Source organism: Peromyscus maniculatus, chromosome 19 (genome assembly GCF_049852395.1).
Source record: "Peromyscus maniculatus bairdii isolate BWxNUB_F1_BW_parent chromosome 19, HU_Pman_BW_mat_3.1, whole genome shotgun sequence".
NCBI lineage: Eukaryota > Metazoa > Chordata > Mammalia > Rodentia > Cricetidae > Peromyscus > Peromyscus maniculatus.
In genome coordinates this window covers 75,934,129-75,960,760 of record NC_134870.1, presented here as the reverse complement: position 1 = coordinate 75,960,760, position 26,632 = coordinate 75,934,129, and the positions used below count along the sequence as shown (strand labels likewise).

Sequence of the window (26,632 nt, the reverse complement as noted above, 5' to 3'; positions counted from 1 at the left end):
CAGATTTTCTTTACACCCAAACCTTCCTCTTTTTCTGACGTCTCTGTGCTCTCCAGAGCAGTGTTCATAGAGTAGCAAGCTGGCAGGTCTTTGCAATAGGCTTCCTGGATGCACCCTGCTGTCCTTCAGTTTCAGGTCTGTGCTGCAGAGCGGGTTCTGCTCTCCTGCTTGTGCTTCCTTAGTGGTCGACTAAGGGAGAGCAGGGGTCCTTTCGGGCCACCATCTTCACTGACATTAGACTGACTTAAAACAAGTCATCCTGGAAAATTTGACACAAAGTTCGTGACATTCCAGGAGACAGCAGGCTTCCAAAGAGGTCTCAGTCTTTGTAAGTGTAGCCTAGGGTGGCTTACATTCTTTCATTTGCCCAGTGGCTGAACTTCCTTGTTTTCATAAAGAGGATTGTAGAATGCACAGTTTCCAGAAAGTCCAGAGGTAGTTTTAGTCCTTTTTTTTAAAAAAAAATCTGGCTTTTGTCCTTTCTGGACAAGCACTGAGCTTTAGTCTAACATTTTTATTATGTATGAATAATAGACAGTGCACATTGAGGTTGTGTAGATGTAATTTTGTTAAATGTACATCATGGTAGATTTAAAACTGAGGGATTTATTTTGTCATTCATAAAGTTGTAATACAGTCTGGAGAAACTATTTGTTAAAGATAGCATCTACTTAACCTCCTTATTTATTTCTTGTAAGAGAAGGTTAGTTCCACAATAAATACATGGAGAAATAAGTAGATAGGGAAATTTATCTTGGAAATAAGATCCCTGTCATGGTTTTGAAATGCTAAATGCGTGAAGACCCGTCAAAGAGATATACGGACATGATATTTTTTGCAGTGCATTTCAAGGTATTTAGTTATATATGTCATTCTCTAGAACGAGTCAGCAATGATCAAATGATACAGTGATTTCACAGTCAGCCGTGTTTGCTGGGCAGACAGTGTCTCCTCACATGTGTGATAGGAGAGAGAAACTGACAGTTGGCTATTGATGAAGCACATCAGATATGCTGTGCCGTTACTTAAATATTTGGTATTTTTTACTTGCTTTACATCTACAACATTACTTTGTAAATGTATGTCGTAAAGAAAGCTGGTGATTTATAACTGGATTCCCAGAGTTTATGGAACTCCATTGATTTATTAAAGTAATCTGCATTTAACACCAAATTAAAAGGCTGTATGTTTATAGCTTAGGATTCTTTTCCTCTCCTGACAAAACTTAGGAATTGCTGAAAATCATGGCTAATGACTTTATATGAAACTATACATTTTTCTATGGCCCCATATTGATAATGTAAAACTTAGCCATTAGAATCTTACGTTTATCTCCAGACTGCTTGGATCTCTGTTGTCTGGTATAAGGTTTATCAGCTTTCTACAACTGTATAATTTTAATTTTAACTTTTAAGAAAAATGTTCTCTTATTTGTTCATTATCCTGACTTAATTTGTTGAGCACTATTGTTCACAGAGATACTTAAGACTCAATTGCATCAGAAATAGGAAGTAAATTTTAGTGATGAATTCATAACTTCTCGTGGAATGGGCAGAGCAGGTATGGACATGCTCATGGCTCTCAGTCTATACCTCTAGGGTACTGGAAGATTTAAAACTGGAGTACAAATTTGAAATATTTTCTTAAAGAGATATGGCCTCACTATTTTTAGATTTGTTTTTGTGCAGGAGGTAATTGTATTTTCTCTTTCTCAGTCTCATTTCAGAAAAATGTGGTTGTAATGTTTAATTTTTGTCTGCCATCTAAGTTCTGTGCAGACCTGACCTGCTTCACTTCTGAGATCAGAGGAGATGGAGGTGTTTGGAGTAGTGTGACTGCAGACTTATTTTTGTCAAAGAAAACTTTTTTATGTACTCATGTCAACAACCCAGAGGGACCTTTCAATCAGTAACCATTTTGTGGGGGGTCTCCCTTTCACCCCCAGGAGCATGGTAATTCAGGGCTGCCTGTGGGGCTGCTCTCAGGAGTCGTTGTTCTAGCAGCCCAGCCGCCCTCCTGGCAGACAGCAGAGCTTGTCTGAGTGCTTGAGTATGGATAGCATTTCATTTAGCCTTTGCTCTGACAGCCCATGCCCTGGATAAGTGGTGTAGGCCTGTACAGGTGAAATCTATTCTCACTTTTGCCTCAGGGGTGACTGGACTGTAACAGAATTTTTCAAACCCGTTGGGCCCAACCGCAAAGCAGAGAATAAATGGCTGAAGTGCCAGGCCTCGACAGAAAAATCAATGCCTGGTTATACAGACATGACAGACCCAGCCTGCAGTTCCCTTTGCAGAGGCTGTGTGTGCGCCACACTTGAGGGTTACCACACACTCTATCTGGAGTCATAGATGTGAGTGTGCAGGTCAAATTTATGTTGTTTTTTCTCTCCTTCATGCAGGAAATTTACATGCCACTTATGTGATAGAAGCTTCACCGAGAAGTGGGCCTTGAACAACCACATGAAACTCCACACGGGAGAAAAGCCTTTTAAGTGCACCTGGCCTACATGTCACTACTCATTCCTCACAGCCTCGGCTATGAAAGACCACTACAGGACACACACAGGTGTGACACATCCCTTCTCAATCAGGGACTGGGCCAAGGAGGCCTGATGGGTTTGAGGAGCGTGTACTCATATGAGTTGAATGGTTTGCTTGATAACAACCAGTGTTAAACATGACTTCCTTGCAGAGGTCATGGTCATTGTATTTGAAATTAACGTAATGGGAATTGCACATGAAAATGTTTTTTATTCTTTCATTTGCAGTGTTGGTTAGAGTATCTTTAGTGTGACAATTTAGTATAAGTTTTGTGTGTGTGCATGTGTTTAAGCAGTACAGCTTCAGATTTGACAGCTCATTTCTAGTGTTTATGTTCACACTTAGCTTCTTAGATGCCACCCTCGTCACACTGGCACATTGTTTTTTAAAGAGAACTGGTCTTCTGTTTCATTGTGGATATAATCTAAATCCCTAACTTTTAAACATACTGAATCTTAGTATTCATGTATCATTTTCTAAGCAGAAGCTGTAGAGTATCTCTCTTCAGGAAAGAATCATTCTTAAAACTCAGAGGCTAATCTTAATTGAATTACTAGGTATCTTCAGAAAACTGTTTTTAAAAAACTCACATTCACATAAAGTTTGCATGAACACATTAAAAATAACCATGTGTAATATAACTTAGCCATCTGAAGGTTCTGTCCGTGGAGTATGGTTCTGAGGCTGCTCAGCTGGGACCATTATTAACGCATATCTCATCATATCCTATGGTCAGGTGCTTAGTGTATGATAGGCTTTTCATAATCTTAGTACAATGGGCCCAGTGCTTCATGGTGATCTTCTGTTTGAGTATTCATCTCATATCACTATCTGGTACTGTCAGCTATTCAGTATTTTTGTGGCCTTCTTTCTCTTTGCACTACTCAGAATATAGTCCCTGTAGGAAAAAATAATAAATTTTAATCAACATTCAGAAATGTTCTTCTGATTGTTGTGAATCCTGTATTATTGTTAGAAATTATAGGTTGAAAGTTCTCCTGAAGCAGTTTGTGGGAAGCCCAGGCCTCCTTAGCTTCCTTGACAAGGGTGTTGACGATTTAAGGTCTCCAGCCTGCCCTGAGAGATCACTTATATCGAACAGCAGATGAAAAGCCAGTGCAGATGTAATTTATCGTCGGCGTTTCCTTCTAAAGAATAATTGTGGAGACTTGGCTGGATCAATACTATGGATTTTTGTTGTTAGGTCTTGTAGTCTGCACCATAATGAGAGAGAGGGGACAGTGGCTGTTTTCTAATAGAAAATAAAGGGTCGGTTCCGTGTCTCTCTGCGTTTGAATGCAAAATGGCACACTTGAAACTAATTCAAGTTGTTATTAAAAGAAGTCTTCCATTAAATCTCTGTTACCATTTAAATATGATACGTTAAAAGAACCCCTTCTTGGTTGAGTAAAGTATCTCATTGAGTTTTTCTTTAATTTCTTTTCTCAAAAAATACTCTTGGCCCACTGTTCAACAGTTACCCCCTCCACTCTATCTCTTAAAAAAAGAAAAGCAAGTAAAAATTGAAATTGAAAACAAATCAAGCTACCAAGGTAAATATGACATACAGTACATCTGAGACTACCACCTTAGATAAACTCCTACACATGGAAAATCAAGGTTACTAATGTTTCTAGAATCAAATCATCCAGAAAATGAATAATTTGGCCTTTTCGTGTGTGTATACCATAAATAGGAAAAAGAGTAGACCTTAATATGTGCAGCATGAACACATGTAGAGAATGTTAAATTCTGCTATTTTTCTCCTATGTTTGTTAATACGTTTGTTTTGGAAGAAAGAAATAGGTCACAAAGATTATGTAAATGGAGGGATGGCAGCATGCTTGTCTAGAATGGGATGCTCACTCCTCCTTAGGCACATTTACTCCCCTCGTAGCATGCATGTGTATGTGTGCACAGGGCACAAACACATTTCTACACTATAGTCCTTATGCCCCTGTGCATGCATAAGAACAGCCGTTTTCTGCAGTAGTTGCAAAACTGGTGATGAATAAATTGTAGAAAAGGGTTTTGCCTCCACATTTTAAAAAAAAATACTAATATGCTGGGCGGTGGTGACACACACCTTTAATCTCAGCACTCGGGAGGCAGAGCCAGGCAGATCTCTGTGAGTTTGAGGCCAGCCTGGTCTACAGAGCAAGATCCAGGACAGGCACCAAAACTACCCAGAGAAACCCTGTCTTGAAAAAAAACAAAACAAAAAATGCTAATATTTACAAACAAATTGGTTTTTTAGTTAAAAAGGGCTATATCCATGTTATTTAATTGATATTACGGCTAGTTAAAAAGATTTATATTTTAAATTGATTAAATAATTAGATGAGTGATTATGATTAAACTTCATTCTTCACAGCCCATCTACTCTATTTTTCCTGTATGGAAAAAATGATACCAAGGAATTAAGTGACCCTCAAAGTGGGATAGTAAGGATAGCAAAGCATCTCTTTAACTTTGTCTTTTGAATGATACTGACCATCTTAACATCTCTTTGGAAATAAAACTGGACACATTCTGTCTAAGGACTTCTTCATGTCTTCCTTTAAGTTTGGAAAACTGTAAACACTCTTAAGGGAAGGGCTGCTCCAGTTATTTTTTTGTTTTGTTATTTTAACCTTAGAGATACAGTTATTATTTGCAGATGCATTGCCAACTGAATTTGTCAAACCCTAGACATGCAATATAGCAGGCCTATTATGGAGAATGTGTCACTTTAAAGTTTGAGTGACTGAAGTCAATAAAGATGGATACAAATGATTTGCTTTATTTCTGGAAAAGTCTTTTACAATTTGATTAATTTCTCCATTTTTATTCTGTTTTGCCCTTCATTGTGAGTCTATGGCATGAATTATCTTGTTGGCTACATATACTACAGTAGAATGACACGTAGTCCTTATAGATGCTCTAGGTCAAGAAGTCAGCATGTGTAAAGTGCTTTGCACACTTAGCAAACCCACGTCTGCCAAACGTGCCTTTGATTCTGCAGAAGTTTCCAGTCCAGAGCTATCTCTGAAGATGAGGGATACGAATTTTTATAGATGTGTTTTTACCAATCCCTAGACTTCTTTTTTATACCATAAAATTCAAGAAACACAAACAGCGTGTGTCTCCTGGTACTAAGTAACATGAGTTTCATTTCCTTTGGATCCTCATTTTGTTCAAAGAAACCATTTAATTCAAATTATTAAGTGTAAGGTGATTAAGGAAGATCCTGATAGAATCAAGTAAAACCAATTCAGTGTTCTTAGGTTGTTAAAAAATTCAATATATTTTATTTAAGCAGAGTTCTATATACTGTATATTAACTATTCCAAGCAATCTTTACTCAGCTCAGAAAGGCCAGATGTATGGGAATTGTAAAAAATCAGGATATGCATAAAAACTGTTCAAGTGCATAAAGCAGCCCCATCTGGAAGACATCTACTAGAAATGAAGTTGTACAAAACCATTCCATTGATAATAAAGCTAATTTTTATGGGTCTGACAAGTATGTAATTATGTTCAGTGGTGCTTTTCAGATTTTATCACAGTCAATAAACCGCAGTGGTAATTTCATTCCCATTTGACATATTTACATGGAAACATTTGATTGGAGGAATTAGTAACCCTGAAAGGCTTGATAGATATGTTTTAATGATCTGTGACCTCCGCAGTCCCTCATCTGTTTATTGTTGCAACAGGCGAGAAGTCGTTTCTCTGTGACCTCTGCGGCTTTGCCGGTGGAACCCGGCACGCCCTCACCAAACACCGCCGGCAGCACACAGGTCAGTATTGCGTCTGCTCCTGGCTTCTCTCTGCATACATGAGGCAAGGTGTTAGATACCCAAGCACTGTTGGCCTCATATTTTGCTCTCCTCTTTATTCCTGGTTTTTGCAAATGAAAACTTCTATAGGCCTCATATACCTCACAAATACAGAGTGTATAGATATTAGATTGTCTCTTGTTATATGCTTAAAAAGTAGTCATCTGTATATTTAAGGCTCCAGATATCCTCATGAACTTTATCTTAAGTGGATAAAAAAATCTGACTCAAGACCATATATTTGAGGCTGTTTGATGTCTGTTTGCAAAGCTCTGTCTTACCCTGCTGCCTGGGTCCTGGAAAGCCCATGTTGGGCCCTCTCTGTCCTCTCCCTACGTCATACCGCCCTACCCACTGCCTACTTGCTTATACCCCTTCTATCTCTTTGCCTGTCTCCTGTATTTATCAATCAGTCTGGAAGTCTGTGTGATGGGGAGTCCATGCTGTTGCAGTTATTCTTGATGTTAAGAGAGAGTAACAACAAAGACGCAACATGAGAAATAAATTTGGACGTGGAGGATAGCCTATCCCATGTTACTCACTTTTCATGATACAGGAAAAGAAAGTGGTCTCACAAATAGTCATTCTGATAATTCTAAATAACATGTGTCTAGGGTAGTACTGTCTCAGGACAGTTTTCTTTTATAATATCAGTAGAACCACATTTTTCTGCCATCAAGACTTTATTAATGAAGTTCATATGGTAATCAAACTGGTAATTAATATGATACTTTCCTTTATGGACCATGGGGACAGTTGAGTTTTACAGTCACAGTCCATGTGGGGTGAAATTCATAGGTCCACCCCCCTGACTCAGGAGAGAAACATCCTGAGGGTGTGGCCCTGGTAGGATTCCACCCATGCTCCAGCAGATGGGCTCATACCAAGCACACATGAGCAACTCTAACTGGACTTAGGAGGTTATTTAAAAAAACAAAAGACATAAAGTTGGAGTAGAACATGTTAGGATGCTATGTGGGAATTAGGGAAAAGTGGAGAATATATATGGTCCTACTGCATTTATTACATGAATTAAATTATTGAGAATAAAGAAGAAAATTTAAATATATTACTTATAGACCATTAGAATTCTTGAAATGCCTTGTTATACAGATACAGGCAGCTTCACTTCTCAATATATTTTCAGGATCAATGAAAATGAATCCTATTCATTGCTTTTAAATCTTGAGCTTATTGGGATGAAATTTCCATAGGGATAATAGACATTAAAATGAAGGTAAATTTTTGATTTCTAACATGTTGAAAGTATAACTTTAAAAAACATAAACCACTTGTACATTCATTATATAATTCCTATATAAGGATTCGATATAAGGTAAGCTGTGTGGGTATCAGCTGTTCTTGTATGGCAGATGGAGAGAGAGTTGGATATATATGTAGAAACCATGTGGTCATACGGTGTTTTATTCATGTTTTCAGCTCATTGGTAATTCAAAGTTCTGTGATCTCCATGGCATTTCTGCCTTCCGTGTCATCCCATGTGGCTCCAGGGGATAGCAGGCCCCTTGTGACACCCCCAGCAGTGTCCCCTGGCCCTGCAGTGGAGGCCAAAATGCTACAACCCCAGACGTTCCAGGTGACGGATCGATCAGGACGCCTGCATCGAGCCGGCACAGCTTTATATTTTATGTCAGGTCCAGGGGCTCCTTATTACTTTGCTATTAACTTTATACCATATAGGACAATGTCTCAGAGACAGAGGTATCTGTCTTTCTGGCATTTATCTGCCTCTGTGGCACAAATCAAACATGATTCTTTAATACCAAAGTCAGTTCTTAAGAGACTTGGCCTCCACAAACAGCTCAGTCCAACTCAGTCTAGGCACTTAGCTTTTATGTTGGACTTAAAATGTTTAAGCAACGCACACCTTTTTCCCCAAGGCTAGACTTGATGGTACATTTGAAATCTATATTTCTTTGATGTGTCTGTCTTGACATGGTTTACCTTTTTACCACAGTGTCCAGGCAAATTGCAAGCGGTTCAGAAAGGGATAGGTATCCAAAGTGTTCCACATGGCGTAAATAATTCCTGACTGAAATGCAGGCTGTCTGGGGGGCTGACACGGAACATCTTCCATTCTGAGATTTACTTTTATCACCTGTCAGAGGCCCTTGATTCAAGGGCACAGGCACCAATCCTCACGTGCAGTGGAGAGACCTGGCCAGCTTAATAACCCCCAGTCCACCCTAAGGAATGGGAAGTGTGATTTCCGGGAGATGTGGTTGGCCAGCCTGACAGATGGTTGACACACAAAAGACAGGGCACTATGGCAACCAGCTGTCCTGGTGTCTCTGTTTTCCTCCTTTGCTATCAGTAAGGCCTTAGTGGCAAAGTGTTTCTTACTGGGTATTTTGGGCAAGATTAATGCTTGTAAAAGAAAGCATTTATGAAATGAAAGCAACAGCCCAATAGGGTAAGTTCTGTTGCACAGGGAAAACTGCTAAGTGTGGTTACAAGAGCAACAGAAATTCTCCTTGTTCTACCCTCTGGTTTTCAGTACTGTTGCATAGACTGGCCTTGAGTTTATGGACCCTAGTGACGCCTTTTCACTGCCCCACCCAAGTAGCTGGGACCGCAGTGTTGTCTGGGGTTTAAACTGGTGTGTGTCTAAGTCCCTGTTGACTTATCCTTGTCAGTGAATAATTACTGTATTAACTCAGTTAACTCTGGCTTCACAATGATGGACAAGTCAGTAGTATTCCCATCAGTACATTTAACAAGACCTCCTCAGGAAAGGAGGATCTCTCATAAAGCCCCGCCCCTAGACAAAGAACTAAGGCAACTAAGGACTGCTGGGAGAAAAGAATTGGTCTTCCCCAGAGATGAGCTCCCTGAGTGTCCAATACCAAGTGATTAGCCTTGTACTCAGACACATTCTCTCCCCTCTCTTCCCCTCTCCTCTCTCCTCCCCTCTCCCCTCTCCTCCCCTCTCCCCTCTCCCTTCTCCCCTTTCCTCTCCTCTCCTCCCCTCCTCCCCTCTCTCTCTGTATAAAACAATAATTAATAATTAAAGAAAAAGAGGCCATGCATTTGAGAGGCATGGTGAGGGCATGGGATAGGTTGGGAGAGGTTGGCAGGAGGAAAGAGAGGAGAGAAATGATGTGATTATATTTTAGTTTTTAAAAATTGGGAAAAACTCTAACACAGCAGGCATTCACATCACATTTAGACTACTTTCTATTTTCAAACAATCATCAGATATTTAATAAATTGAAATTCTTACTTCAAACTTTTAAGATTTCCTTTGAGTCTTCACAGTTTAGGTGTTTGGATTAACCTTTTTGCTATGTAGTAATATTGATAAACATGAAGGTATGTTTTTCTGTACTGTATTTTTCCTGAACAAATTACTCATTTCCTGTGTGTGTGTGTGTTTGCTTGTATATGTATATAATGTATGTATGCATGACATGAGTACCAATCAAAAGAACTAATATCGCTAAGACTTAGGCTCCTGCCACATTGAGCCCTGCAAACTCCTTCTTTTGTAAATCAGTAAAACTAACTTGAAATTCTTGTAAAAATACAAAAGTGTGAAATAATCAAACAAGGTTGAGAAAGAACAGAGTTCCTGGCCTCCAGGCCAAACTTACAATAGTTGGAGCGATCAGATATTAGCATCAAGGTAGATGGATTCACCAGTGAAACAAAATCAAAATATATAACTATGTTATCAGTTGATTTTTAAAAGGAAATTTAGATAGTTTAAACCATTCAGCTTGTAATATTAGATTAACTGGGTATTTATATTCAGTAAAATGAGCTTTAAGAAAAATACTTCATATTGTATACAAAATTAACTCAGAATTGCACAATCTAAACTGTATATAAATTCTATAAAAATATATGTGACTTTGGATTTCATTATTATGGTAATAGCATGCTTTACAAATGAACAAATACATGAAAATTATAAATTAATAAGCTAAAAGCTCTATATAAAAGTAATCACTAATGGCAGTGAGAAGGAAATGACTCACAGGCTAGATGAAAATATGTTAAGATCAGAAATGTCATCAGGATTTCTATCTAGAGCATAACAGAACTCTCAAAACACCACCAAGGAAGCAAACAGCAAATTAGTTAAAAAGTCAGATGGTTTAAGTAGCTAATTCACCAAAGAGTATGAAGTAATGGCCATTAAACTTTACTTGGGAAGATGTCGCTGTCCATTGGGAAATGTAGGGTTAAAGCACTGACCACATCAGATTATGGACACTCTGGTATGCAGTTAAGAAAATGTAAAGTGGTGGACAGTTTCAGAAAATACTTTGTATCCACCCCTGGATAAATACATACTGCCATACCACTTCTGGAAATTTACCCAAGACAAAAGGAAACATATATCCATGCAATGCCCAAGCAATAGGCTTGCCTATTGTTGATAGTTTATTCCAAATTCACTTGTGGTAGCAAAAAAAAAAAGAGAAAACTCAGATGTCCTTCAGTTAGATCAGTGATTATCAACTTTCCTAATGCTGTGACCCTTTAATACAGTTCCTCATGTTGTGGTGACCATCAACCATAAAATTATTTTGTTGCTACTTCATAACTCTAATTTTCCTACTGCTATGAATCATAATGTAAATCTTTGATATGCAGGATATCTGATATGCGACCCTCTGGGGGTTACGATCCGCAGGTTGAGAACCACTGAATTAGAAACAGAAGCAAGCCATGATATAATCAATATATTCCCCAAGGGGAAAATAATTTATGTCCTAGCATTGTAGCTGAATCAAAAAACAGTAACTGTGTGTAGTAAAAGATATCCCCTACAAAATATACTGTATATTCTCGTTATATAAAATTCTAGAAGGTAATGATTATCATATAATAGAAGAAAACAGGTATGATTTGGACTTCCAACAATCAAGAGTATGTATGGCAGATCAAGGAATCCTTTATGGGCAAATCATGTTCATTATCTTAATTTTGTTGGTGGTTTCATCAATTGAAAAAACTAGGTTTATGTACTATAAAATTGCCAATGACACCCTTTTGAAGTACTGTGTGTTTCACATACAGATGAAATCACATCAGATAGATAACCAGCATGTGTTTGTGCTGCCTTCTTTTCATGTGTACTGCACATCGGCATTGATGTTCGATTAAAAGTGCTGTCTTCAGTGTACAAATTCACCTCTGAAAATAAGCATAATATTTACTCTTATGCTTATGGGTAGTTATTTATTTATTTCCAGGAGTAGAATATTCTTAAATTAAATTTAAACAGATAATATTACTTTCCATTAGACATACAATGATGATATTGTATATCATTTCTTGTGTTAAATCAAGCCCCGCGACTGTGATCAGCGTGCGTTATTATTAGGAGTGCTTTTGTGTGTCCGTGTGTCTGTGTCTGTGTGTGTTTTGTCAGTCATTTTAGTCACATTATCCACGGTGCCTTAAGTTGTTTGGCCAAAGGTTTAGGAATGAAGAACAAAGAGTGTCTTTAGACCTGTTTTAAAGATGAAATTTACCTTAGAGAGAAAAGTCTTTTTAAATCAACATTCTTTTATTCTGCTTTGTAGATGCTCTTTGATTTTTTTTTTAAACTGGAGTAAATCAAATACAGTGATTTCTAGATGAGATCTACAACATAGTAGCTTTCAGTCCTCCTCATTACGTGTGTAAACCACCAGTGCGTGCTGTGTGCGACCTGTCTGCCTACTGACCCAGCGTGTGGTGAGAGACACTTCTGTGCTGCTCTCCTCTTTAGGCAAAGCTCTGGCCGTTATGTCTCTGCATTGGTCACTGGGACTCTGCTCAGGTGCTCTTTCTCTTATCTTTCTGTCATTGCGAACTTTACAGTTATCCTGCATTTTGGTGGTATTGTCCTCTTGGTCTTTCTCAGGTGGTCTGACAGTTAGCAAGTGAGATGGGGCAAAACCAGGGTTCCTGTCCATCTGGCTTCACCCACCCTCGCCTCTCTGCTTCCAGGGAGATAAATACCGTCAAGCAGGATGTGTGGGTATAAGTTAAATACTTGTACAACAATGTGTGAGGCCATGTAAGAAGACTGAGACAATGTAGAATAGGTATCTTTACCAGGTCACTTTGGGGCAAACGTACTTTAATAAGTGTCTTTAATACTTTAATAATACTTTCAGTTATTATTGAAAGGATAAGTATTGACTCAGGAACCCCAAGACCAAGTTGTCAGCACAAAGGAGATTTTTTTTTTTTTTATTTTTACCCCAAAGGGACAGAGAGCAGGGAATAAGAGACAGAGACAGGAGACAGAGGGAAAGGGAGCCAGGAAGAGGAGGTAGGGGAAGTGCTGTGGGATGGTCTGTATGTCAAATTGCTCTGATTGGTCAATAAAGAAAACACTGATTGGTCAGTGGCCAGGCAGGAAGTATAGGCGGGACTAACAGAGAGGAAAAAAGAAAGAACAGGAAGGCAGAAAGATTCACTGCCAGCCACCACCATGACAAGCAGCATGTGAAGATGCCAGTAAGCCATGAGCCACGTGGCAAGGTATAGATTTATGGAAATGGATTAATTTAAGATATAAGAACAGTTAGCAAGAAGCCTGCCACAGCCATACAGTTTGTAAGCAATATAAGTCTCTGTGTTTACTTGGTTGGGTCTGTGCGGCTGTGGGACTGGCGGGTGACAAAGATTTGTCCTGACTGTGGGCAAGGTAGGAAAACTCTAGTTACAGGGAATTGTCCTGGAGGACAAAGGACTACCTCTGGGTAGAGAGGAGACAGCCGTGGCCTATAGGAAAATGGAGGTTTATAAAGGTACAAGGGGAAGCTCCACATTAGGATGGGGTGTTTAATTTTAATTGGGCATGTTAATTAGGTGAAGCAAAGGGGCCTTTTGATTGCTGGGTTTCAGTAGTTGGGTAGCTGGACCTTGGTAGTCAGGAGGAGGCCAAACAAGGGAATGGACCTTGGTGGCTACCTTTAGGAATGTAATCTAACAGTTTTTGGCACAGCAGAGGGAATGGGGGAGAAGGGCAAGGCCTGCCAAAGCCCTTCAGTTATTATTCAGACTGATGAGAAGGTTCAGTAAGTGTAGGTGCTGGCCACCAAACCCACATGGTGGACAGAGAGAGTTGCTCCTGAGAAGTTATCCCTTGAGCTGTGGACAGGCATTTACACACATAAACACTTGCTCCCAGACACATACACAGAAAGGAAGGATCTTTCCTTCAGTTTTAAATAGATGAGTATTCATAGAGTACTGTCATGAAAAGCTAGAAAATAAGAAGTACCACATGGGCTTGCTGAAACCTGACATGCATGTGTTGTAGATGTAGACTTGCCTGGTAAAGCACCTGTTGCCGACCTTGTCACCTTATGAGGAGCACAGGAGGTGTTGACTGTTTCATCCTTGTCAGTAGAAATGCAATGTAACACACACACGTTTGCTGGCTACCACAAAATAGGGAAAAGTCATAGGTAAAATGGTGTTTATAATTATTAACTTAACCAGCAATATCATGATAATCATTTGTAAATAAAGTTATTATGTCATTATTAGCATTATTTTACTCTTTGTACTTAAATTTTTATATTTGGCATGCATTTTATGCTTCTAGCACATTTCAATTCAAAGAGCAAAGTTGCATCCAAAGTATATAATCTATAGTTTTGATAAAAGTTGTATTTAAAAAAAATATGTTCACATTTCTAAGCTATTCCAATGATACTAAAACATTGTTTTCAATGGCTGGGTTGTATTACGTTTCAAAGTTGAATTTATATTAATTCAAATTAAGTAGCCTTGGGTCAGTTGCTTACCAAGCATTGTAGCAAGTGAAATGGGAAACTGTCTGAGTGAGTGTGGAGGAGAAGGTAAAAGAGAGCACCAGTTGGATGAGCTCCATACTTTGTCACAGGCTAGCCCCGAGGCTCCACCTTTGTCCACCCTGGCCCTGTCGATTCAGGATTTATTTGCACATCTTAGCGTAGAGTTAACATTGCATCATTTGTTTTTGGAGGCTTCGTATCTTCTACCCCATAGTTATAATTCCTTTTACTTCTAACACTTATTGCAGTAATGGCTTCCTTTCATTTTTTTTCATAATTAATGCTAGAAATTTATTATTTTGCATCTTATATCCAACTTTATGTCTGTTGTCTGATTGGCCCTGTTTTTAACCTCATTGAGATTTTTGGAATGGCTCTCATGTTTCATGGCTTATAAAATTATTTCAGAGTCCTAGCCTCTACTTATAACCTACTGTTTGTACAATATATTATGTACCTTGCTAATGGCCAATTTTAAAAAAGTCAGTAATATCCTCTAGCTTTCCTAAATTTCTGGAATCTATCAAATAATATTTGCAATGTTTTATAGATATAAGCTTTTTATGTGTTAATACTAAGCTTGGACACTTCATGTCCAATTAATATTCATTTTTAATATTTTTAATATTCATGATATGTGTTTCTTGTTACAGGAGAAAAGCCTTTCAAATGCGATGAGTGTAACTTCGCCTCTACAACCCAGTCACACTTGACTCGTCATAAGCGTGTGCACACTGGAGAGAAGCCCTACAGGTGCCCTTGGTGTGACTACAGGTAATGAGGTCAGAAGCACCGCCATAATCAGTTGGAACCTAGCAGAACTTAGCTATTTGTTTTTAGTATACTTTAATGGGCTGTGCATGTTAGGCAAGGTCTGTAATTCCTAATCTCAGTCAAGTTTTAAAAAACAGACATTTTTCAGAACAGTGTTAGCTTCACTGTAAAACTGAGAAGGTAGGTGATGGATTTTCTTAATATACCCATTTCCTTCCACTGGAGAACTCCTTCATTTGCCCCTAGATTCTTTATTATAATTAGCCAACCACACTGATACCTTTATAGCACAGCCCTTATTTACATGGGGTGTTGTGTATCCTGTGTGTGGGCACACTGATGATAGCGTAGTTCCACATGATAAAGTTATATACAAACTTTCGTTTTTATAATCGTAATGCTTAGGCTTATAATCCCCTTTTCCCATGTTTTGGGTATTTATTTCATTGCTCACATTTAGGGTCTATTGCCAGCAATCCACTGTTCAACAAGTATGTGGTATGACCTTGACTTTGAGCGAAAGCATTTGTGTGACAGTGAAGATGATGTAAGAAGTGCTTTCTGCCTTTTACAGTGCAATTTCTCCACTAGTGCTTGAGTCTTTTATAACATTGACTGGAGAGGTAAATAAAGCACCCTTGGGAGAATGTAGAAAAGGACGTCTCTGGGCCCAGACCTAGTCCCGAATCTCAGGTGTGCTTTAAGAGGTGTCTCGGTGTCGGTTTGCATGGTGCCTATTCCAAGAGGAGGTGGCAGTTGCTTTTTAGTGGTGAAAGCATTTTGGAGATCTGTTCAGTCCACTCCCTGGCATCTGTGGCGACTGAGAGGTGCTACTAAGGTGCATGGAGAGAGGCGTGGTGACAGAAGAATGGGAAATAGAGCTTGTGGCCAGGCCAAGCTGCCTGAGAAGAGGAACATGAGCTTGACCTCTTTGGCAGTCTGTAATAGGTGGACTCTAGGCAACTGAGTGGTACCTGAGTTAGTGAAGGGATTCCCCCTCGGGCTGAAGCTTTCCACTCTGACTGCCGCGCACCACCTACACCGTGATACAGAAATACAAAGTCCTCTTCTAATGAGTACCAGGATATCTGTATTGAAGTTGGAGATTTCTTCAAAAAGCAGATTTTTGTGTGACTGTGGAGGTAACCTGTGCATTTGGCAAATATATTGCTACAATCTCGATCATCATCCACATTATTGCATTAATTTTTATGTGAAAGGTCATTGAATAGAACAGAGATATTACAGATATATTTCATTCATTAATTATTTATTCATTCAACATTTTATGGGCTCTGTCTACACATAACACTGGAGTGGTATTTCTTGGAAGTTTGGAGAAATGGTGATCTAATTAGAGGTAGCCCTAGAAATCCTAATCTCCTGATGAATATGTGGCCTGTTAAAAAACATTTTCAAGCCTATTTAACCTTATTGCAGAGCTTATACCATAGCTGTGTTACCTATAAAGGAGAAACACAGTTAGAAAATGATAAAAAATGTTCCTTACTACACCTTGCTTTGGATTAAAGCTTTAGCTTATACCCTGTGCATAATGCTTTTGTTCTTATTTTAGAGGAGGAATTTCTTTCTTTGAGTATCAATTTTTATTCTCATTTTTAAACACTTTGTAACTACCTTTCTATACCAGCAATCCTTCTTCGGAACTGTACTGTAGTTTTTACATTATTTTAAGTGGTAGAGGTGTTTCAAATGAGACGGTATACAAAGATCCATATACATTGATAGAAGTGGTACTCATTCATAACAAACACAGCGTAAATCGGTAATGTTCATTCACTGTAGCTTAAGAGGAAGCATGACACAGCAAGGAGCTTACTGTGGGGAAGCTCTCTGTGCCGTTCTTGGGTAGCCACAGCACCCAGGTTCAGTCTTCACGGTGGGCCTGCTCACAGCAGAGGGATGTGAGGAAGCTCAAGCTGTAAGGATTCAGGCTCAGCACAGCTACATCATTCACGAGATACTGCTTATTAATGAGCCAGCCTTATTGGGTCCTTGTGGTCCTTAGCTTTCACACACAGTGAGGTGGTCTAATCCGACTTGTTAAACTCTTGTCAGTTACAACTCCTTCTCGCTTAGGAAGGTATTGCTGCAGTGGAGACACTGGGCCTTCTACTTGTGCAGGCATCTCGTGGCTTTTCATGTTCTCCTAAGACCTCTGATGGGCCTGGAACACAGGGGCTACTTAGTGTGTGCTGGTAAGGAAGTGAAAGCCTGGGAACATTTGTCTGGAGGTTGAACCTCTGAGAAATACACAGAAAGAGTATTTCTAGCAGGTATGTGGGCAAGAATTGGGAAGAAGAAACCAGACTGCAATTCAGCAGGGCCAGTGGCTGGTGGACCATGGACTGGAGGGACTGTCTGGAGGTCACAAATGTCCCGGCTCTCATGGCTGGACTTGTTCTCGTGCTCAGGCCCTGTACATATCTGTCTCGTTTCTGTGCACACATATGCTCAGACATACACATACACACATGGACACACACATACGCAGACATAAACATATACACACTATTAAATAAATACATCATTTTTGAAAAAATGACACCATTTATAATAGCACCCAGGAACCCAAATATCTAGACATTGCTTGAAAAAACTCTAAAACATTTGCTGTAAGTGCCATAAAACATTTTTCTTATATTACTGAGCATTAAGACAAGGGCTTTGGGTGTGTTAGGTAAATTCTCCACCACAAAATTTCATTCTCAGCTGATAAAACATTTTTTAAAAAATAATATACAAATAAGTCATGACATATAATACCATTTTCGTAAATGGGAAGCAAGTTTACTAATAATGTTACTTGTCTTCATAATAACTTACATATTAAGTATGTTTCCAATTGTTTTCCCCCATGGAATTTGGTAGGATGACTATAATATTATTTATTTTATTTTAAACTTTATGATAAAAAATTGCAAGTAATAATAAAAACCACATATCAAAATTATCCAGACCCAAAGATACAACTCAGTGAACTTCTGTACAGTGAAGAGTGACCGTGTACAACAGGAGCGGTGGAACTTCACACTGGATTCCATTCTTTTACTACCAAATATATTTTTATACACCTACCCACGACACACACACACACACACACACACACACACACACACACACACACACACACACACACACACACACCAGAACAGAGTTAGAACTAGATAAACATTTATTATTATTTTTTCTTAAGTATATGGAAAGGGGGCCCAGGCCAGTACAGTTAAGAGCAAAGCTTCTTAAGCTTTTTCCACTTAAAACCAGTTTTGCCCAAGTATAGTACTGAGTTCGGGATGTATGTGTATATTAAATTAGTATACAGATCACATTTTATTGATTAATATTTATTAAAAGATATTTTAAAGAAAATTTTTATACACATATTTCTACATTAAGAAAAGAACATCTTGCATCCTAACGAGAGATGTGCTTACTTATTTTTATATACATAAATAATATTGCTTGGATGACACTGCTGCATGGGGAGCTTCTTCAGTGTTTTTTCAGAATTGATCATATTCTGACTTTATAGACTTCAATACTCATAGCACCACCCTGCACAAATACATAGTGCAGAATGGAAAAGAATGTTTAGGCCCATTTTGGAAATTATTGGAAATTTTTCCCAACCCAAAATTCATTCAACATTTTTAATGCAATTTTAGTCAGTAATTCAAACAGCTATTTGTAAAACTTAAACATTCTAAGACTTTATAATGCAAAGATACACTAATTTAATATTTTCATGTCTAGGACTGATAGTAGGAAAACATTAAGTCTTTTTTATAACTAAACCGTTATGTTTTTATGCTAGTTTAAGAAAAGTGTATGGACACTAAAAACCCTCTGTGTAAACACACAATGGTCTTAAATTCAACAGGAGGCATTTGAAATCTCTGGTTACCTGGCGCAAAGACATGTGGGGGACTAGGCATGCCTCTTTGTGCGTTCAGTAGCGTGGTTGCCATGATGTCCTCGGATGTCACTTGGGCAAGTGTGCCGGAAATACCTGTGCTCCACTGTGAGTGTCACTTTGATTTTCTGTGTGTGTCAGAGTGGGCCGAGTTACCAGTGTTCAGAACCTTTTACCATTACCAGAATTTTGTGATTCATTAATTCACAATGTAAGAAGCTAATGCATTCATTTTTATATTTTAAAAAGACCAATTTTATTTTACCTTTCATTCGTAGCTTGATATTCAGAGTGTTAAGTACAGCTCCCTTGTCCTGCACATTATAGTGTGTTGAAATTTTGTTTATAATCCATGTCCAGATTGAATCTTAAGAACTTCCTACAATACTTAGAAATTATTAAATCCAAAATCTTTTATAATTGCTGAGACACCTTACAGTTTCAAAATGCCTCACTTGAAAATCACTCTCCTGTAACACGATTGTAACACTTGTGTGACCCCAAGACACACTGACTTATAATGATCAGTATATTAAGTATTTTATATGTGTATATTATTTTATATTATATTTTATATCATATATATGTCATACTATTTTACACCTGTGCTCCTTTCAGAAGTTTTTTCTGAAAGTAATAGTCTTACTTCAAAGTCTTGTTGTATGCTAGTGACTAAAATAAATTTTTAGATTTTAGGATGAAGGTTATTGACAATACTAGTGCAAAGTTTATCATTTGAATCTTTTTATATTATCATCGTCACACTTTGGTAGATTCATGATACTTGTACGCATAGATATATTTTCACATACTTCTGATTTCCTTGGTTTGAAAGAATGTTGGACCTTTCGCTAAGGTTAAGGTCATAGTATGTGTCCCGTGTGCAACTTGTCTCATTCCACAGCATCCCTGATTCACAGTAGCTCATTGCTGCCCGCTGGCGCTGTCCTGTTGCATCTTGTGAGGCTCTGTGATCAGGACTATGTAGCGTTCTCTTAGGCATGTCATTCCGGCCTGTAAATTAATACCCAGGGCACTTTCATCCACCAAGTCACTTTTTCAAATATTTCCTGTCCTTGGAAAGGTTGATTTTGTGTTTATGTAAAACATTTGTATGATTTTACTTTCTGAAAGTAAATGGTTTGAAGCTTTTTTATTCACTCAAAATCTTTAGCCTTCTGTGTGCTATGGTTGGCTTTTACCAGTGAACAATTTCATTAATATTGAAAGAGCAGATATATTAAGGCACGAATGAACTATAGAAATTTGAGCAGATTTTTTTATTTTCTTAATGAGGAAAAGCAGAAAGAATATGATAGTATCTGCAGACACATAGGAAATGCCTCCCTCCTCGTGATACATTTCTGTATGTGTGTGTGATGGGCATAGTGATCACAGCAGGATGTTCACATATCTCCAGAAAGATGCATATGTTTATCTTTTCCCTCCACAATATCCTATTACTCAGCTATTTAAATACTTTTCCTGTGTATATTCTGTATGCAAAACTGTTCTGTCTTCTGGTCTTCATGCCAATATTAGCTGTTATTTGCAAGAAAGTTAACCATCATTAGAAATTGAAATATTATTTAAATTGTATTTGAAAATATATTTCTTATTTTATAAATTGAACATTAGCACACTAATACTACTAGTTAAAATTATTCATGAAAAATATGAGTACAGATTTGTTTACAAAAGAATTTTATAATTGGTGTTTTGAACCTGGGGCTATTTTTCAAGTTTGCATTATTAATTTAGGCAATGACATCTCATTCTATTTATATGTAAACATGGACCCCTTTCTGTTGCTTTTCCTGTCTAAAATATCCAGAAGTCTAATCCATTACACATCAGTGTATTCCATCATAACTTCATAACTTTTTAGCATTAATTACTCCACATTATAATTTCAAAGCCTAAATTTAGACACATAGCACACAGTCCTACTGTATTATTTATGTAGCAAAATCTTAGATTTGTTTTTACACAAAAATGAAACAGTCTTAACATTTTTCTTCATTTTCTTTCCTTTTGTTCTGTGTTGTCATCTCTATATTAAGAAGAGACAGTTCGAGCTTTCCTGTGGCAGAGTATAGTTTTTAATAATATAAAATCTCTACTTGCCCATCAGATTTGTGACTGAGTGGTTTCTATTTTACTTCTGATATTGGCTTGAATATGAGAGTAGGTGAATTTACTGAAGTGCCTACCGCTGAGTTGTTTGTTTGGTTGGTTTTTTGTGGAGCTTAAAGTCCTATAGAATTTTCTTTTGTTTCGATAAGATTTATGTGGGAGATATGGGCAGATAGTACACTAAAAACTACAGCAGCATATGGAACTCATCCTACTACACTATTCAGAGTGGCAAGGGGAGTCTTAAGTACTTTTAATCTTGTTTATTAAATTGCAGAAAACAAATTTAGCACCATTTCATTGTGTACCTGTTATTGAACTTGAAACGTCCTCCAGGTCTCACTTAAGTTTTCCTCAAATTTACCTGTCCTGGCCCCGCTGAACTTAGCTGCGCCTTGCTATGTAAAATGGTTCTTAGTGTTTTAATTCATGCACAGACTTTTTTTTTTAATTCACAGCATGAAAGTATTCCCCAGTAGAAATAATTGTATCTCATGATGCTAGGCAATAAATTCTAAATTCTACAATTTCCATCTCACATTAAGGACTCACCGTTGTTTTGCTAAACTCCAAGAATTAATTCTACATTTTGTCTTCTTGCTTGATGACTGATTTAACACTCGGCCAGGATTTTCTGGAGATGTGGTTATCACATTAGTTTCCTGTCTCAAGACCATCTTTCTTTCTTGCATGAGGAAGAAGGGAAGGACAGTTGATGGCCCATCCTCACTAACAGAGCTGCGTCTCCACTAGCAGGTCTCTCCTGTGCACTCTAGGCTCTCTGCTCGTCTGACTCTACTTAGCTTTTCCAGCCGGCATCTGGCCCAGCGCTAGGCCTGGCTGCTGCTCAAAGTGTGTGGAGTCTTTGCCCACAGTAGCAACTTCAGGGATAAATATTTTTAGCTTAGCAAAATTTTGTCTTACTTTTAATTAAAACTTGACATGTTTGGGAAGTTTTAAGATAACTTAACCAAATCCTTAGAGTTACGATCTTCCACTTGAAATTTTATTTTAATTTCTGATATATGCATTTCTATAAAATATGTCAATTGCAAACATGTTTTTAGGTTATGGATGATAACACTCATTTATATGAGTGTTACTACACATAATTAAATATAAGACAAATGTTTATGGCACTGTATCGTTACCAGTTCAGCATACAGCAGGATTCATTGTTCTTGTCTGGGATTTGTGTCTGCAGCATCCTGAGTTAGGGAGACAGAGTCCACAGGGGGTAATTTTCTCCTTTTGGATCATCTCCTGAGACGGTTCCTATTTTCCTTCCCATGGCTTCCTGTGCTGCTCGGCTTTACCCCTGAATAGTAAGAGAGGGAAAAAAATGGTTGTATAGAAGAGAAAAAAATGAAATTAGACATGTGAAATGAATCAAGCTATTTATTTTCAAATAACTCTGGATTAGCATTAAATATTTTAATTTAATTTTATCAAATTACAAAAGTCATAAAAATTATAAAATAAAAATATCTGGCATTAATATTAGATATAATATACATTTAAAACTATCTATTTACTTCCACTAATTAAAAATAGTTCCTTGTCTTCAGATCACAAGAAACTTTGAGTCAAACTTTTTTGTCTTAAGTAATGTTCTGCTGCTTCTCTGTCCTTCCCTGAGTTTCTTCCGCCCCCTTTGCTCTGTTGGCTGCTCCTCTTGATGGTTCAGACTTTCGATGATAGAGCCTCATACGTTATTCTGAAAGACCAGAAGCCTAGGTTGAGCTTATAGTTTTGATAAGGTAATGGTGAGTGCATGGCTTCCTTCAAGTCTGGATTTCTTCTAGAAAACGTGCATCAGTCAGACTGAGTAGTTCCCGCCTGCATGCAGATCGCCCTGGAGTGCTTCCCACCTGCACAGTTCTGCCCTTCCCAGGCAGGTGTCAGTGTAGTGAAGAAATGCTGCTTCAGTCGTCTCCTAGCATCTGACTGAGTGCTAGTTCCGTGTGGGTAGAAGCTTCTGGTAAGTGTCAGTGGAATTTTCTTAGGTATTCCCTCACAGAATGAAGCCAACGTCCCTAACTTGATCCATCCAGGAATGGTCTCGAAGGTTGCACGTGTGGAAGTCTTGACTTGCCTTTCTGTCAGCTGTGTCTCTCGTTCACAGAGAGTGAGCTCCCTGTGGGAAGCAGCTCCTGCTCGTCTCCATCCCGTGCACCCATGCCGCTGCTCCAGTTGTGTTTTAGTTGGACTGTGCTGTCAACCCTGTTCTGTCTGACATTGCCTTCACACACAGCTTGTCTTACTCACACGTCACTGCCTTTGCTGTAACACACAAACCTACAGACAGACTTGAAATCATATGTATCCCCTGGCAGGCTACATGCTGTTTCAGCCCATAATTTATCCCTCCACTTTGGTTAATATTGATACTTTTATTCCAAAAATGTAATAAATATTAACAACTGATCCATGGAATCATAGTAGACTCTGTAGCATTAAGAATTACAAATGGTTTTTTCTCTTTAAATGAAGCCAGTCTTCCTGGCCCCCTTCTGTTCACCGGCACAGGAGAGGGTTGTGCTTACTGATGCAGCTAGAGAGGCACTGAGATCACAGGTTAATTAGAAGAGCCATCGCCAACGCAAAGTGACCACACACTCCCTCTGCTGTCTCTTAAAGTAGAATCGAGATAAACATGTTTATTTAACCTGCTGTTGTTGAATCCCAATTTCAGTCATTAATAGAGGGCCAAAGCTATCTTTAGGGATGGTCTTTCTACAAGGAATTACTATGGACAGTCCCTGGGGTGGTAGTTAGATATATCTGTATGTATTGTGATAGGGAGCAAGGCCTTAGAGATGAAAAAAATAGAAAATATTTTTGGGGCAATAGTCTCTTGCATAATAATTTATTCCTCAGACACCAGGGTTATTATCACACAACAAAACACTTGCCCATGTCACTGTCTCTATCCCCAGCAGTTAGAAGAAAGTTCATGCCACAAAGCTTGTTAGGCACATATTTGTAACTCCATAGAGGAGCTGTCAACAGTCAATAGAGTATTGTATATATCATCACCCTGGCATTCAAAAAACAGTGACTTTGATGGGTGTTAAAAATTGATAAGTTTTTACTGGTTCATTCAGAATTCTAGGATTCCAAATGTATTTGTTTCAACATGTTCTGAAATAGTGTCTCTCTGGGACCTACATGAGCATCATGGGAAAAACAAAAGCAGAAAATCTTTGAGTGTTTGGAAAATGGTAATAGAGCCCCTTTCTGAGACAAGGTTGTGTTGGGGTCCTCATCCCCTCTCAGCAGTTTCTGTAGCAGCCTCTTCTGTTGGATTGAACTCCTTTTGTAGAGCAAGATGATGAAGCATGTCGGCACGTGGTCTTTTCCTTAAACACTTCTGTACAGGCAATTGTAGCTGGAGTTTTCTCCAGTCCTGCCTGGCCCACAGTCAGGATAAATCTCTCTCACCTGCCAGTCCCGCCGCTTAGACCCAACCGAGTAAACACACAGAGACTTACATTGCTTACAAACTGTATGGCTGTGGCAGGCTTCTTGTTATCTAGTTCTTATACCTTAAATTAACTCATATCTATTAGTTTATAAGTTGCCACTTGGCTCGTGGCTTACCAGTACCTTACATCTTGCTTTTCATGGCGGTGGCTGGCAGCCTTTTCCTGCCTCAGCCTTCCACTTCCCAGAATTCTCCTCTCTCCTTGTCCTGCTTATATTTCCTGCCTGGCTACTGGACAATCAGTATTTTATTTATTAACCAATCAGAGCAACACATTTAACATACAGAACATCCCACAGCAGACAATGCCTTGTCTTCTACTTATTTGGAGCTCTGTCTTTTTTATTAGAACATAGCACCAACTCGTTGTTGGTTTTTAATACTTACATTATTTTCTTACTCTGTTTGTAAAAATGGTCCAGACTCAAAAACTGCCTGATACTGTCATTTATTAAATAGCTCCAAATGAGGCATAGTTTAAATAAGCCAGAATTTACTCTTCCATAGCTAATATGTCACCTGGTATTTTCCCTACAATATTAATCTTTCCTCTACCTCCATAAATGCCATTTCTCAGTGTTTATGACTTTGGCTTGGCCCTGGCTAGAGGCCTCCATCTTGCACTGCGCCCATCCTTGTATTCGAATGCTGTTTTCACTGTGTGGTTTGGAATGTGTGCTGATGAACTTTTCATGGTCCTTTCTTCAGTGTTTTGTTTCTTCAGTCTAAAGTTGTAACTTTAAACAAATATGAAAATGCCATAAAACAAATTTGGATTTTCCCATTGGGACAAATGTAGTATATGTTGAAAGCTTATACTTATATAATATAATTTGTTTCTTGGGTTACAGTGTTTGAAGTGAAAAATAGATGACACTTTAACTTAGGAAAAGTATTTTGCTACCCCAAACTCAGAATGTTAGTTTCTGTTTATTTTTTAAGTAAGGTTCTATCATGCTATATCCCTAAAATATACCGTTTCTTCAATTTCAAGTTGTCTTCTCTCTCCAAGAAGCCTGTGTTGTAGGACAGAGGGAATTATGCTATGGGAGAAGTGCCTGAGCACCAGCACTGCTCATGCTGGAGAGGATATGCTCAGCGCAGATGGCAGTGGTGGCCAGGGAGCATGTGAACCAGTAAATGATGTACTCAATCCCTCTATTATGAAATCTCTGGTGGGCTACAAAAAAATAAATCAGAGGGAAATAACAGAAGATGGGAGATCATTTGGAATACCATTGCAAAGGTGCAGACAGAAAATGAGGTCAGGTTAGGAGCCAGTGTGAAGATGGGTACATTCCCACCTGATGAACAAATGGAGACAGGCAGCGAACAAAGAAGTTGTCCTTCAGGGCATTGGCCAGAGAGCCTCTGTAAATGATGGCATCTCTGAGACTCTCTCTTCTGGAGAGGAAATATCCTTTAGGAATGTGACAGGAAGTGTGATCTGGGGCACCCTGCTTTTCCAACGTTCAGGAGCTCCATGTGAACACATGTCAGTACTCATCAGTGTGGAACCTGATAGCAGTAATGTCAATAAAATTGCCTTTAGAAAATATGGGGGTGCAAATAATCAGAGAGGACAGCTAGCCAGTACATGTGTGATTGAGAATAGTCTGGGAGAATTGAAAGGGACCTCCAGGAAAGAGAGGTCACAGCAAGAAGCAGTCATGCAGGAAATGGAATGAAGTGTGAGTGTGGAACCTGGTTCTGAGGTTCTAGATCTTGAGGATGGCCAGCTTCAGTAAAGCTAGAACAAGAATGCATGTTTCTTGGAGTTCAAAGAAAATGGAACCAAGGGCAGGAGTGATAGGGACCCCTGAACAGCAGCTTCTCTGGCCACACTTTGAAACTTGATTTTATTTGCTTTTGTTGCCTTTTGAGCAACCTGTTTAATAAAGTTCATATGCTATGGGGTGCCACACAGCACCAAATTTGACGTTGTTGCTTTCAAAGTTCCATGAACAGACACTAGACATGGAGGGGAATACAGTCCTTAGCCTCCTCTCATCATGCCCACCCGGAGAACTGCATTCTCTGGAGCCTTCCTTGCATCCATACAGAAGGCTTTAATTGTCTTTATTTAAAACTTTGCATGCTGCTACCTAACAGTTCTGTGATCATTTAATGAACACTCATTAAAT

General features: G+C 38.6%; 1 protein-coding gene across 2 annotated transcripts in view; it reads left to right on the top strand.

Annotated features, from left to right (window-relative positions):
• Znf407 (zinc finger protein 407) overlaps positions 1–26,632 on the top strand; it is a 413,369-nt gene that overhangs the window by 252,551 nt on the left and 134,186 nt on the right. The window contains exons 5-7 of one of the 2 annotated variants that reach the window (XR_013046214.1): positions 2,402–2,568; positions 6,242–6,325; positions 14,808–14,936. Coding sequence is in view for 1 of the 2 variants with exons in the window: in XM_042264352.2 (XP_042120286.2) it covers positions 2,402–2,568; positions 6,242–6,325; positions 14,808–14,928 (372 nt within the window). In the remaining variant the exon portion in view is untranslated. The remainder of the gene's footprint in view (positions 1–2,401; positions 2,569–6,241; positions 6,326–14,807; positions 14,937–26,632) is intronic. The other variant, XM_042264352.2, reaches the window with a different exon arrangement.